The 15,534-nt window shown below is 48.9% G+C and overlaps 2 protein-coding genes across 3 annotated transcripts in view; one reads left to right on the plus strand and one right to left on the minus strand.

Moving 5' to 3' along the window:
* Window positions 1-15,221, minus strand: part of PIP4K2B (phosphatidylinositol-5-phosphate 4-kinase type 2 beta) — a 32,702-nt gene extending 17,481 nt beyond the window's left edge. Inside the window, exons 1-2 of the mRNA XM_084751117.1 lie at window positions 14,945-15,221; window positions 1,335-1,432 (exon numbers count right to left, since the gene is read on the minus strand). Of these exons, the coding sequence (XP_084607243.1) occupies window positions 1,335-1,432; window positions 14,945-15,103 (257 nt within the window). The 5' untranslated portion in view covers window positions 15,104-15,221. The remainder of the gene's footprint in view (window positions 1-1,334; window positions 1,433-14,944) is intronic.
* The window catches only part of ARHGAP23 (Rho GTPase activating protein 23), a 331,343-nt gene that overhangs the window by 314,937 nt on the left and 872 nt on the right, over window positions 1-15,534 (plus strand). Inside the window, exon 25 of one of the 2 annotated variants that reach the window (XR_014773314.1) lies at window positions 5,797-5,818. The exons of the other annotated variant lie outside the window; for it this stretch is intronic. The gene's annotated coding sequence lies outside the window, so the exon portion shown is untranslated. Of the gene's footprint in view, window positions 1-5,796; window positions 5,819-15,534 lie in introns of those variants that run through there. 2 annotated transcript variants of the gene reach the window in all.

Below are 15,534 nucleotides of genomic sequence, written 5' to 3' on the forward strand. Positions count from 1 at the left end.
TTCTAGAACAAGATGTTCCTACCTACTATAGCAGAGAAAAGGCACTAGGAGATGTTCTGAAATCCAGCTTCTCCTCTGGACGGACAGCCTGAAAATACTAGGGTGACTGCCCAGCTGGTGAGGTGGTGGCAACCAAGGACAATGGGTAACAGGGCCCAGGAGGGACATGTGGAACGGAGCATGGGGGTGTGCCAGAAGGTTTCTACAGTGGCTCATGGTGAAATGTAAAACTCAGGCTGCCAAAAGGCTCAGGAGCGAGCCAGGAGCGGGGTGAACACCTGAGACGGAGGCAAGTGGACTGTCAAAAGTTCAAGGCCACGTAAGATGCTGTCTCAAAGCAGCCACGGCAGCAATACCAAGTAAGGGCTTGGCAGGCAGGTGGGAGTGTGTCGCATCTGAAATACTAGCATCCCAGAGGTTGAGGCAGGAGGATTCCCAAACGTTTGAGGCCAACCTTGCCCACACCTCAGGATTCAGGCCACTCTGAATAATCCTAGCACTGAGGGGTCAGAGGTAGGAGTTCACCAAAGCTCAAGGCTAGCCTGGTCTACACAGTGAGTCCCATGCCAGTCAGCACTACATAGACAAATCCTGTTTCAAAAAACAAGCAAACAATGCTTTAGAGTAGGTCCTTCACAGTGCTAGGCAAGAGATGAGCATTGGAAGCTCTCCAGAAATGTCAACTTTTAGACGTTGGTCTGAAGTCCCAAAACCACAAAGTCGGAAGTGAGAAGTGTGCCTTTGGGTAGTGACCTTGTGCACCGAGCTCAGCCTTCGGTTTACACTCAGGTGGGAGAACCAAGGACTTGCTACATCTAGGCCAGGAACAAGCTCAGCACTCAGCGGTACAGATGAAGATAGGGCCCAGGCTGCAGCATACCAGCTACCTCAGCTCCCTGGTGCAGGCCCTGGGTGAATCACTGGGGGCCCAGTCACTCGCCCCAAGGGACACTGGAAGTAGGCTGATCCAGAAAGGCAATGACATGCATGGGGGGGTTAATCACATTTTTAAAACGTATTTTTCAGGCCTGTTTGTCAACTCTGCTAACAAGTGTACTTGCTGTCACAGTGTCAGGTGGGTTTTTTTGTTTGTTTGGTTTGGTTTTTTTTTTTTTTTTTTTTTTTGCTTTTCAAGACAGAGTTTCTCTATGTAGACTTGGCTGTCCTGGACTCGCTTTGTAGACCAGGCTGGCCTCAAACTCACAGGGATCTGCCTGCCTCTGCCTCCCGAGTGCTGGGACTAAAGGCATGCGCCACCACGCCCAGCTTGTCAGGTGTTTTAAGGAAGTAAAGGATTTGCCCACAAGACCCTCGTCCCGCAGCCGACCACTTACTTATTGAAGAGATGATTGTCCACCTTGATCTTGCTGTAGGCTTTGAAGTCATCCGGCATCAGCATGACAGGGACAGGGACATTGCTCAGCTCATTGATCTGCAGAGCAAGGGCAGAAGTGAGGGTCTCAGGCTTGGAGATGAAACACGCAAGGCGCAATGCACGCGACCCCCCACCCCCACTCCAGACTCTCTCTGCCTGCCTTCTGCTCTTCCTTGGAAGACTGCGTGCCCAGCCCCACCTCCATCTTCTCGTCCCGAGTTCCGAAGGCACCTGAAGTGTCCCTTGATCCTCAGGCCTCCCACACACCTCAGTTAATGCTGATAAACCTCGCGGGCCTGCTAACCTTCAGCTAGGTAATGCCATAATGACTGATCTTTCTTTCCTCTCTGATGCTGGGGATCAAATCCAGAATCTTGCACGTGCCAGGCCACACTGCTGACTCTGCTAGCAAAGATCACCTAGTTGACCTCTGGGGACTCCCATGATGGCACCCTGACTTGTCCATCACAGCTACTCGGTAAATATTTGTCAACTGTAATAAGTACATTAATGAACAAATGCCCCCCCCTACCCTCCATGCATACTTATGCCTTTTGGCTATTAACATAAATTGAGAGTCACTCAAAAAACTAGCTCAAGGGCTGGAGAGGTGGCTCAGAGGTTAAGAGCACTGGCTGCTCTTCCAGAGGTCCTGAGTTCAGTTCCCAGCAACCACATGGTGGCTCACAACCATCTATAATGTCATCTGATGCTCTCTTCTGGCCTGCGAGTGTACATGCAGGCAGAGCACTGTATACATAATAATAAATAAAGAAATCCACTCAGGAGACAGAGGCAGGCAGATTGCTGTGAGTTCGAGGCCAGCCTGGTTTACAAAGTGAGTTCAGGATGGCCAAGATAACATAAACCTTGTCTAGAAAAACAAAACAAAACAAAAATATATATATGTAAAATAATAATAATAATAATAATAATAATAACAACAACAACAACAACAACAATAATAATCTTTTTTAAAAAGAAAGAAAATAAAAAGAAAAAAGCTGGGTGGATCACAGTGGGTGTAACTTGTATTTCCAAGAAAAGGATTAAATGTAAAGTGATGGGCTATGGTGTTGCACATCTTTAGTCTCAGCAGACACAGGCAGGGTCTCTAAGGACTTCAAGGCCAGCCTGATCTACATAGAGTTCTATGAGCTCTATGCCAGCTAGGGCTACGGAGTAAGACCCTGTCTCAAAACAAATTGATTAATTTCAGTGAGCAGAGGAGTCAGACATCTGGGCCCTGGCTCACTTGGGCTCTCTGGATGAAAGCAGAACTCGTTCACTATGCAACAATCTGCTTATGCTGAATTGGGAGAGGAGGTGCCCCTACTGCAGACAAGCCTCCTCAGTGCGACAGACAGACAGACACACAGACAGACACACACACACACACACTGGGTGCCCCTACTGCAGACAAGCCTCCTCAGTGTGACTGACAGACAGACAGACACTCAGACACACACACACTGGGTGCCCCTACTGCAAACAAGCCTCCTCAGTGCGACAGACAGACAGACACACAGACACACACACACTGGGTGCCCCTACTGCAGACAAGCCTCCTCAGTGTGACTGACAGACAGACAGAAAGACACCCACACACACTCACACACACTGGGTGCCCCTACTGCAGACAAGCCTCCTCAGTGCGACAGACAGACAGACAGACAAGACAGACAGACACATACACACACACACACACACACACACACACACACACACACACACACACCTAGACAGGGAGCCAGCTCCCGGTTGGTTGGACAGATCCTGCACTTCCCTGTTTTTTTTTAAAGATTTATTTATTTATTATTTATACAGTGTTTTGAGCTGCATGAGACCCTGTCTAAAACACTGCCTGCACTGTGAGCTTGCACACCAGAAGAGGGCACTAGATCTTAGTATAAGTGGTCGTGAGCCACCATGTGGTTGCTGGGAATTGAACTCAGGACCTTTGGAAGAGCAGACAGGGCTCTTAACCACTGAGCCATCTCTCCAGTCCAGCACCCCCCCCCACTTCCCTATCGTGCTTAGCCCATTAATGGTCTAATTAGCCACAGATGTCCTACTCCATCACAGCAGAGCATTTGACATTTGACCCTCAACCCAGTTGCCACTAATGCATTCAGGATTTCCAGGGGAAACCTTAGTCATGACTTAATGGACTCGGGGTGAGGGGCACAGCCTATGTCTCCCAGATACGCTCAGTGCAGGCTCCCTATTATCTCCCCGAGGCCCCATGTGGCAGAAGGGGATACCCTACAGTCATTAGGACTCCATCAGGATACAAATGGGGGAACTGGCATTTAATTTGTTGCTCCTTTTATGTTCTAAAAGAGAGAGAGAGAGAGAGAAAAAAAAAATGTGTGTGTGTGTGTGTGTGTGTGTGTGTGTGTGTGTGTGTGTGTGTGTGTTTATGTGTGTTTGTAGCTGCCTGCTGGGCATAAAAGGTCATAAGAAACATATTCCTCCCCAGGTATGGTGGCACACCTTTAGAAAAATCCCAGCACTCTGGAGGCAGAGGCAGGTGGAGCTCCGTGAGTTCAAGGCCAGCCTGAGCTACATAGCAAGTCCCAGGACAGCCAGGGCTACATAGAAAGACCCTGTCTCAAAAAAAACAAAACAACCCCCCCCCAAACAAACCAAAAAGCAGCAGCAGCACATTCCAGGGTGATATTAACCCAAGACCAGGAGTGGTGGCATTTGCCAGTAATCACAGCTCTTGGCAGAAGGAAAATCAGGAGTTCAAGGCCAACTGAGCTGCATGAGACCCTGTCTAAAAGAAAAGAAAGCACAAAAGGCTGGGCCCTTGGCTCGGTGGCAGAGTGTTTGCCCAGCATATACAAGGCCTTGGGTTGGATTCCTAGCACTGCAAAATAAACAATGAATATAAGTAACCTGTGTTGTTCGGTTACACGAGCATCTGCCTTTTTCAAAAGTCAGTAAACTGTACATTAAAAGCTCTTGGGCTTCACTGGATGCTCAGTTTTCTTTGATAAATGCAGCTTTACAATTTCCAGCCTCCCCAACTGGTGGCCTTTATTGGCTACACCGTCTACTAGCCACAGAACAGTTGCCTTGCAACAGTGCTGACACGAGAATTTGACTGTCAAATCTGTGCCTACAGCGGAAACTGTTCCACTGCCTTTTTTTTCTGCCACCAGAGACAATTCATGGTGGTTGCCCCACTTCCTTTTTCCTGACTTTTAAGCCTTGCTCTAAAAAAAAAAAAAAAAAAAAGGAGAAACAGACACTCAGAAGGCTGAAGCGGGAGGACCCCAAAATTAAGAAGGCCAGCCTGGGGTACACAGGAAGGTCCTGTCTGCAAAGGTAAGAAAGTGTGGGGTGTGGTGGGACATGCCTGGAGCCTGAGCTGTCAGGAGGGTGAGTTAGACATCAAGAGGATCACACACTCGCACACATGCACACTTGCACACACTCACTCACACACACACACACTAAAAACGAAAGGGAGAAAAGGCCTTTAATTCCGGCACTTGAGAAGCAGCGGCGGGCAGAGCCGTTTTAAGATGGAGACCAGCCGCGTCTACACAGCCAGGTCCAGGCCATCCAGGTCTACATGGCGGTGAGGCCCTAACTCAAAACAAAACAAAACTCAGGAAAACACAGAGGCTAAACAAAACACGGAATGCAGGGCTCTTAGCCAATTCTGACTTTTCTCTTTTTGCTTTTGTTTTCTGAGACAGTGCCTTCCTATGTAGTCCCGACTGGCCTGGCATCTGATATGTAGACCAGGTTGGCCTCGAACATGTGATCCTACTGCCTCTCTGCTTCCCTGGTACCCAGATCATCTGCGTGCACAATACCAAACTTCAGTTCTGCTTTCCCAGCTCATCCCCTCCATCAGGAAGAACATTTCTGAGGCTCTGAGAATACTTTTACTCCAAACATTACAGACCCTGCTACAAACTGACTCTGGACTAATTCAAGACACAACTTGGTGCTAAGGCCAGGGCTTGACACTTCTGGAGCTAGAGGACTGTGTATTAACCATGACTGATTCTTTTTTTTTTTTTTTTTTTTTTTTGTTTTTTGGGTTTTTTTTGTTTTTTGTTTTTTTGCGGGGTGGGGGGTTGAGACAGGGTTTCTCTGTGTAGACTTGGCTGTCCTGGACTCCCTTTGTAGACCAGGCTGGCCTCGAACTCACAGGGATCCGCCTGCCTCTGCCTCCCGAGTGCTGGGATTAAAGGCACGCGCCACTGCCATCATCCAGCACAACTGATTATTCTAATAGTCCCAGGCTGAATTATTCTAACAGGAACCATGAAGGAATGCTTTACTCATTAATTCCCTAAATCCTTTTTTTAAAAGCTTTATTTTTAATTATGTTTTCAGGTATGTTTCTGTGTGTAGATACGTACATAGTGAGTATAAGTACCCAAGGGCAATAAGAGGGTGTTGGGCCGGGCGTGGTGGTGCACGCCTTTAATTCCAGCACTCGGGAGGTAGAGGCAGGTGGATCGTTGTGAGTTCGAGGCCAGCCTGGTCTACAAAGGGAGTCCAGGACAGCCAAGGCTACACAGAGAGACCCTGTCTCGAAAATAACAACAACAACAACAAACAAAACAAAGAGGGTGTTGGGGGCCCTGAGCTGGAGTTACAAGTGGTTGTGAGCTACCTCCCAGGTGGGGGCTGGAAATGGAATTGAGAACTTTTGGTCCCTGCAGAAGTAGTACGCACTTCCTCCTCCTCCTCCTCCTCCTTCTTTTTTTAAAGATTTATTTATTTATCATATACACAGTGTTTTGCCTGCATGTACACCAGAAGAGGGCACAAGATCTCATTAAAGATGGTTGTGAGCCACCATATGGTTGCTGGGAATTGAACTCAGGGCTTCTGGAAGAGCAGTCAGTGCTTTTAACCTCTGAGCCATCTCTCCAGCCCAGGCACTTCTTTCTTAATATGTATTTTTATTTATGTGTGTGTGTGTGTGTGTGTGTGTGTGTGTGTGTGTGTGTGTTTAAGTGCTTGCATGTGCATGTATGTGTATGTGTAAGAGAGGCAGGGAGGGAGAGACAGAGAGGAGAGAGAGAGAGAGAGAGAATATGCTTGCCACATGCATAAGGATGCCTGCAGAGGCCAGAAAAGGATGTTGGATTCCCTTAGCTGGAGCTAGTTGTTTGTGAGCCACCAAACATGGAAGCTAGGAACTCGAACCCTGGTCCTCTGGAAGAGCAGCAAGTGTTCTTAACTACTGAGCCATCTCTCCAGCCCTCTGTGTAACTCTGACTGTAACACAGTTTAAGCGGTTGTAAACTGTCTCTCTTTGGGGGGTGGCAATTCCATCCTTATTGTGCATGCAACCTAATGGGAGAACTTCTAGACTCAGACGATACAATGGTGATCAATCTGTATCGCACCTTTGTTTCTCTGGAAGAGACCAGAAGCTCTCCCCACCCCCCTTGGTTGTACTAAATTTTATATCCCCCCAGAGAGCTCCAATCAATCTTATTGAAATAGCTACTATCTGCTTCTTTCTATGTTGGGTGTATGTGGGGGAGGAGGGGGGAGCAGGGGGAGGGAAGGGAGATGTCGTATACACAAGAGAAATAAGACACTCATGCTTTTATGGGGAGCATGAGACAAACCCCACACAGGGACTCTCGGGGAGGACACCATGAAGTGGCACCACGGAGAGACTATAACAGAGGTCCCAAGGGCAGATCTCTGGCCCTCACACATCAGTCTAGAGACAGGGCACCTAGGCCTCTCCCACATGGCCACGGACACGTGACACTGGAAGACTTTACGATAAGTTCATGTAACGTATGTCTGCTTAAAAATCTTCCATGGTTTCTCATCCACCTCAGGGCCAGCTTCAACCCCGGGCCTGGCCCTCAGTACCTTCCCTGATCGGGCTTAGTCTCTGAGCCAAACTCCACTGACTTTAGGCCTGGAGTGTGCCAGCAGCTCGGGATATGTGAACAAAAAGACATCTTTCCATCTGGCTGGGAAGACAGACCAGTAATGAAATCAATGGGGTGAGTGCTGGAGCTGTGTTATGTGTAAAGGGAGACACGGGGGGGGGGGGCAGGGGGGGTTGTGTCAAGGACAGATTAGGGGATGACAGACTCTGTCTGGGAGCGGGGAAGAGAGCACTGGTTGCTAGAGCAAGTGGCAGAGAAATGCATTTGAAAGGGGTCTAGGATAGGTCTCAAAACAAAACAAACAAAAAAACCAGAGGAAGGGAATTCCAAGTGAGTGCTAGCCATGGCCAGAACCAGGCCTCAGCTGTGAGATGCAGTGCGCGTTTCTGGAACAGCAAGGGTGTGGGAGGGTGCAGGTCAGAGGTAAGGGGCTGGGGGTGCTATAGCAGAGGCAAGGAAACAAGCCGTTGGGGCATGGATATTAATAAGTAACAGCTAGCTGAACCTGGTGGTGTAGGCCTACAGTCCTAGCCATTTAGGAGACTGAAACCAGAGGGACCATGAATTCAAGACCAGCCTGCACTGGGCTTTGACGCAAGTTCAAGGCAAGGGTAGGCAGTTGTTTTATTGTTTGTTTGTTTTTTTTTAAAGACTTTATTACTTATTTGTTTATTTACTTATTATATATACAGTGTTTTGCCTTCATGTACAACTGCATGCCAGAAGAGGGCACCAGATCACATTATACATGGTTGTGAGCTACCATATGGTTGCTGGGAATTGGAACTCATGACCATTGAAAAAGCAGCTGGTGCTTTTAACCTCTGATCCATCCCTCCAGCCCAAGGATAGGCAGTTTTGAAAAACTGGGTCTCTAATCCCAGCACTTGAGAGGCAAAGGCAGGCAGATCTGTGAGTTTGAGGCCAGCCTGGTCTACAGAGTGAGTTGCAGGACAGCCAAGGTGACACAGTGAAATCCTGACTGAAACAAAAACAAAGACAAAACAAAACAAGCTGGGCATGGAGGCGCACGCCTTTAATCCCAGCACTTAGGAGGCAGAGGAAGGCAGATCTCTGTGAGTTTGAGGCCAGCCTGGTCTACAAAGTGAGTCCAGGACAGCCAAGGCTACACAGAGAAACCCTATCTCAAAAAACCAAGAAAACAAAAAACAAAATAAAACAAACAAAACCCAAAGAAAGATAAAGAAAAAAAGAAAGAAAGAAAGAAAGAAAGATTTATCTCAAAGAGCTTAAAAAGAGGGGCGGGGAGTGGGTGAGCTACAGGTAGACATCTGCTGCCAAGCCTAAGGAACCGACCAAGCTCCATCCCTGGACGCCTCAGGGTGGAAGAAAACACTGACTCCTAAAAGTCGTCTTCTAACCTCCACGCACAGAGGATCACAAATAAATGGATGAATGTTTAAAAATACAGTGACGAGAAGCTGGGGGGGGGGGGGAGGGGCTGCAGGATAGCAGGTTATAAAATAAAATGAAGGAACTGAGGATGTAGTTCAGCATTAGAGAACTTGCCTAGAGTAGCAACTGATTTTAACACCCAGCACCACGAAAGATCAACTGATTCAAATAACAATCGCTTGTATTGACTAAATCCCAGGTTTCTGATGCTTCCCCGCCACCACCACCACCCCCTCACTCCACAGGGTTTCTCTGCGTAGCCCTTGGCTTTCCTGGACTAGATTTGTAGACCAGGCTGGACTTGAACTCAGAGATTCACCTGAGTGCTGGGATTAAAGGTGTGCACCACCATGGCCGGAATCTAATGCTTTCTAAGATGGTAACATCAGTGTATTCAATGAATTTTCTCTTCTATGTCTTTTCCCCCATTTATTTGGTTTGTCCATATGTCTGCCCGTGTGTGCAAGGGAGAGAGCATTTATGGGCCCAGGTGATAAAGTAAGGCCACAAGAATGGAAAGGATATGGGGCTGGAGAGGTGGCTCAGTGGTTAAGAGCACTGAATGTTCCTCCAAAGGTTCAGAGTTCAATTCCCAGCAACCACCTGGTGGCTCACAACCATCAATAATGAGATCTGGGGCCCTCTCTTCTGGCCTGCAGGCACACGTGCCGGCAGAATACTGTATAAACAATAAGTAAATAAAATCTTGAAAGAAAACAAAACAAAAAGAATGGAAAGGATACAGGGCTAGAGAGGTGGCTCGGCTCAACGGTTAAAAGCACCTGTTGCTCTTACAGGGGACTCAGATTCAGTTCCCAGCGCTCAGTCTGTAGTCTCATTTCCAGAGCACCCGATGCCCTCTCCTGGCCTCTGTGGGTACTACATGCAGTCAACACGCCCATACACATAAAAGAAAAATAAGTGATTCTTTAAAAAAAAAAGGGGGGGGGGGGAGACAGGGGTTGGAGAGATGGCTCAGAGGTTAAGAACACAGTCTGTTCTTCCAGAGGTCCTGAGTTCAATTCTCAGCAAACCACATGGTGGCTCACAACCATCTATAATGAGATCTGGTGCCTCCTTCTGGCGTGCAGGCACACATGCAGGCAGAATATTGTATACATAATAAATAAATAAATCTTAAAAGGGGGGAGCTAGAGAGATGGCTCAGCAGTTAAGAGCACTGGCTGCTCTTCCAGAGGTCTTGAGTTTAACTCCCAGCAACCACATGGTGGCTCACAACATCTATAATGAGATCTGGTGCCCTCTTCTGGCCTGCAGGGGTATATACAGATAGAGCACTTCTATACGTAAAATATATAATAAAAATGATAAAAAAGTAAAAATAAAAAAAAAAACCAAAAAACAAAAGCAAAACACTAAGCTTTGTTTGAACCGGGCGTGGTGGCACATGCCCTTAATCCCAGGACTTGAGAGTCAGAGGCAGGTGGATCGCTGTGAGTTCGAGGCCAGGCTGGTCTACAAAGTGAGTCCAGGACAGCCAAGGGTACACAGGGAAACCCTGTCTCTTTAAAAAATAAAGTAAAATAAAAAAGACGAGAGGTGGTGGCTAAATGGGGTCCTTTCTTGAGAGGCTCCCTGCCCCGCCCCCCCATGGATCAATTACTTGTTCCTCTGTGCACCCTAACAAACTAAGTATCACGGTCGGGTGATTTTGTTTATTTATTCAGTTATTTACTTATTGTTTGTTTACTTATTTATTATTTATGGATGCCACAGTGCAGGTCAGAGGACAACTAACAGGAGCCGTTTTTTCTCTCTTCTCCTCTAAGTGGCTCCCAGGAATCGAATGCTTACATCCGGTCAGGCTTGGCGGCAGGCGCCTTTTCTGCCGGGCCATTTAAGCTGCCAGGTAATTACTTCTTTACACGTCTGATTTCTTCACTCGACTAAGACCCTTCAGCACATGACTGGAACTTACAAGTTGCTCGATAAAGTTTGAGCTGAAGGATAGATGAGCGGGGTGGGGGGGTGGGGGTGCGGCGGAGGGGGAAGGGGGCGGGGCGGAGGAGTTGGGGGTCTGCAGGATGAAGGTGAGCAGAAAGTTAAACCCAGGGGAGACAGCCGAGCCGGCTGTAACTGTGCCAATCTCTCCCCGTCCGGACGATTGGGAGGAAGGTTAAGGTCAGCTGTTGAGGCTATAGCCTGACTGTGAGGCCGCAAGTACCAGAGAGAAAAGGAAACTTTACTTGCTAGACTTAAGAGTTTTGTAGCAGGAAAGGTTGCAGGAGATGTGGGCGCGCTGTACTCTCTCTAGGGCCCCCAGCCTTCCCCTTCAGCAGCATGGAGTGCGTCCCGGAACTCAGGCTAAGCACACCTCACTGGGAGGCTAGTCTGGCGCATCTCCTCATACACACGGTTTTTGGATTATCCACATGATTAATTCCACGAGCTATGAGCATAAATAATGCAGAGGGCGAACAATCGAAGAAGCAAGGCTGGGGACGGCGGCTCGCACTTCCGCACTGGGGGGTGGGGTGGGTGGGAGGGTATGGTGGGGGGGGGGAGAAACAGGAAGACCACATTCCACACACTGAGATGCTGGCTCAAAAGAAAATCAACTGGACCCTGTGGAGCTGGGGATTTCCCAGCTGCTTAGAAAGACTGCAAATCCAGAGCCTGCCCGGGATACAGAATAAGTTTAGGCCATCCTGTGCAACTTAATGAGGCTCCATTTAAAAAAAAAAAAAAAAGACGGGGGAGGGGGGGAGAATTAGGCTGTAACTCAGTTGGCAGAGCATTTGCCTGGTATATACATACGTACATGGCTTTAGCTTTGATACCCAGCACTGCATAAAACTGAGAGAAATGACACATGCATGTAAATCTAGCACCCAGAAGGCGGAGGCAGGAGTTTCAGAAGTTCAAGGTCATGCTAGGCTACACAGAGAGTTTGAGGCCAGCTTGAGAGCTAGGGGCTCTGGCTGCATTGCTCCTGGTGGGTTGCTAGCCTCTCTTGATGGTTCTCAAGCCTGACATAAGACTATATCTTTTTTTTTCCATAAGACTATATCTTAAAATTTTTTTTAAAGTGCTTGTCTAGCATGCACAAGGTAATCTGCTCATAAGCATATCCCAGGACTGCAAAAGTAAATAAATAAAATAAGATAAATAAATAAATAAGCACAATTTGTTTTTACGTGCACAAAGGGTTTAATAGACATTCTCCAAAGAAAATATACAACAGCCAATGCATAGGGAAGGATGCTTAACATCATTAGTTACCAGAGAAATGCAAATCAAAATCACAATGAGATACTGTTTCACACCCACTAGAATGCCTATGCTAAAAAAGACAGTAACAAGTGTTGACAAGGATCTGGAACAATTACATCATACACTGCTGGTGGAAATGTACAATGGTACAGCCACTCTGGGGAAGAGCTGGCGGCTTCTCAAATGAGTAAATACAGAGCTACCATCAACTGCTACTACTCTTCCTTGTGAGGCTCCACACATACGTGGTTCCTAAAGGGACCAACAAATACCAGACACCCAGACTTCCTGTTCTGTGCTCCTTCAAAGAGGACCCTAATTCCAGACCCTTTGAACTATATTTCATCCACTAAAATGCCAGCTTTCTTTCTTTCTTTTTTTTTTCTTTCTTTTTTTTTCAGCTTGCTTTCTTTCCTTATTAATTCCGCCCTGTCGGCAGACCGGGTTTCTCCATGTAGCCTCAGCTATCCTGGACACGTTGTAGATAGATTAGGCTAGCCTCGAACTCACAGCAATCTACCTGCCTCTGCCTCCTTCCCTAAGTGCTGGGATAAAATGGTGTATGTCGCCACACCCAGCTTATCATCTTGGGTTTTTTTCCCCTACTCTCTTTTCCTCCTGGAGGGAGGGACTCCAGGGACTCCAATGACAATAATGAGTTCAAATGCCTCTCTTAACAAAACAATCCTTTTTTTAAAAAAAGGTTTCTTTTTCCCACTCTTAAGAAACCAACTGACTCATGAGAAGGTAACTGGCTTTTGCCATAGACATATGCATTCACATCTGAAATACCATTTAGCTCCAGACCAACATGACTAAAGGCTTCAAAGACTAGGAAACTGAGGAACTGAAGAAAAGGTGATTATCTGAAATCAGCGGCAAAGAGGTGTAGCAGGAAGCTTCTGAAGAAAGGGAACCTTCGAGAAAGGCCAGCGACTCTCCAGGAACAACGCAGCCCTGATCCCCTTGAGAAATGGAAAGACATTATGCTCTTCTGGGAACATGTACCTCACATGGAACCTCAGCACCTTTCTGTAGGCCAGCAGAAGGAAGCAAGACAACTAACTGACCTTAAAAGCTCATCAACCCAGGGCAGTGATGCTCAGTACCCTTCCACTCATGTTCAGATGTGTGTGGATCTTGCCTAACATCCGTCTTTCCCACCAACCCATCAAACTTTCTGAAAGCTAGTAAAGGGAAATGGTCACCATCATGCCCACTTGCCACTCAAAAGTCTTCCATCAGATGCCCATGTCTTTGAAGACTTATTGCCTGCCCAAGAGAAAACCAAATGCCATACACGACCCCAGGAGCTGGTATGCACAGTAGACAGACAGACAGACACACACACACACACACACACACACACACACACACACATACACACACACAAAGGTTCTCTAGCAAGACCATACCCTCATCTAACCTTGGTCATAGATGAGAGAGTAAAAGGAACAGAAGACCTGTCACCCAAGAACTGCCACAAACCAAACAAGCCTCTTGGGTCTGAATAAGGAACTGTACCTTACAGTGACCACAAGCAAGCTACCCTCCACCAAAGACGTTGGTCTCGTGAGTGAAATTAGGGACCCGGAGTTACCCACCTTCAGGCTTCTTCTACCAGCTCTCTGCACAGACAGGATGCTTTCTAGTGAGAAGCAGGATGTCAAACAAAATTAAGGACTCATTTCCAGAAAGGGATACAGGGTTCACGTTTTTTGCTGACCCAGTTTCCCTGGAAAAGTCAGATGACCCCAGAAGCAGCAGGAAACAAGAGGAGCAAACCCAGCGCTGTTGACCTCCAGCCCTTTAGAGGTCCAGGCATCACTCATTAACCCCTGTGATGACGGGGAAAAGGACAACCCGCACAAGCCTGAGAGGCCAGCAAGGACCTCACATACACTCTTCTTTATGGGACACAGAGATCTGACACACTGGCTGAGGTGGTGAGGCAATCTCCAGCCAAAGGCCCCTCTAGGTCTTCTCCCAAAGCAACAGAAAATGAACTCTTGCTGACCCCAGGCTCCTGGGTCATCGTTTGTTCTTATGGACAATTTCAAGTGTTCAGAAATGTCAGGGGAACCCACAGGAGACTCAACCCTTCATTCCCCTCGTTCTAAACTTGTGGCTGGTGAAGTTAGCAGCGCCTCAGGTCCTTTCCCGTCATCTGTTCACTCCCAGTGTAGAAGCAAGAGGCTGTGTGAGGACAGACCCTCAACAGCACATAAATAAAGTCAACCAGCTAATAACTGTCCACACGCAACTTCTTGACAAAGGCACGCTCCCAAAGCCACCCGGGGCCCAGGGGACCACTCATCTAGGACAGTAATCACCATTATCACAGCCTGGAAAAACCAGACGATAGACAAGAAGTCAACATCTTTGAAACACCACTGAAGAACAGGTAAAGACACATTATTCCTATAACCCGGTCTACGGTCCCTCAAGCCTTGTGTTCACTCCTCTTCCTTCATCCAAGAGGACCCAAGTCAAGTGTCTAGGGTTCAGAGAAGCCTCTGCTTCTCCGGTTGGTATGTCTTCGTGAAAAAGGAGAAGAAAAGAAACCCAGAGAGGATTCCACTGCCAGGGGTAAGGAGGCCTAGAAAAATGGGAAACTTTGAGGAGCCACACCAACGAAACGACCCACAAACAGGAATATTCAGACAAGCCAGTGCCGCTTGCCCTGTCAACTGGGCAATGATCTGGCAGGCAGCTAGCTATAAGAGACGAGAGGGTCTCTAGCAGCGTCCTAACAGTACCCAGGCCTTCCCTTGGAGCCCCGGGGTTGCACGGAGCTAGCATACCGACGCAAGGAATCAGAGGGGCTGGAGCGAAGGGGAGAAGACGACGGCATAGCACGGGGACACCAGGCCTCGCGTGGCGAACGGGGAGTGCACGCCCGGCCGGAGAGCGTGCACGGGTGGGCGGGCATGCAAGTGGCTCGGCGGAGGGGTTGCAGGCGTCACCCGCGGGCGAGCGTGGCGAGGCCCTGGGGAGTGGGGACGCGCACGGGGAAGCTGGTTACCGTGTGGTTCACCCCCCACATCAGGACGCTGAGAATCGGCTCGCTGGCCCGGAATAGCTTCACTTTCTGGCACACGAAATGCTTCTTCTTGGTCTTGGTTTTGCTGGCGCTGAGCGGCGCCACCGCCACCGCCGTGGTGCTGGTGCAGTTGGACGACATGCCCGGGGCGGCGGCGGCGGCGGCGGCGGCAGCGAAAGGGGGGGTGGTGGAGACAGCGCACCAGCAAGCGGCCCCAGGCCTCCCCCGAACCGATCCCCACCCCCGCTGCCTCACGGAGCCATGGTCGCGCCCGTCCCGTTACCTCCCCACCCCGCCCCGGTGGTTCCGTCCGCCCCACGCCCCGCCCTCGCCGCCCCGCCCCGCCCCGCCCCGGAGAGCAGGCCAGCCCGATCCTCACCCCGCCCCCGGGCGGCACCGCCCACCAGCTCCCGGCCCTCCCCTCCACATCGGAATGGTACCGCCCTTCCCGGGGCGCCTGCAGCCGTCCCGCCCACCCCTCCTCCGGGAGCCTGGCAGGAGCCCAGCCGGATTCATGCGCGGGAGCGAGGAAGACGGGGAATGGACAGCCTCGAGACACTCCACAAGAAGGG

This window comes from Acomys minous (assembly GCF_964271855.1).
Source record: "Acomys minous genome assembly, chromosome: 12".
NCBI classification, from domain to species: Eukaryota; Metazoa; Chordata; class Mammalia; order Rodentia; family Muridae; genus Acomys; species Acomys minous.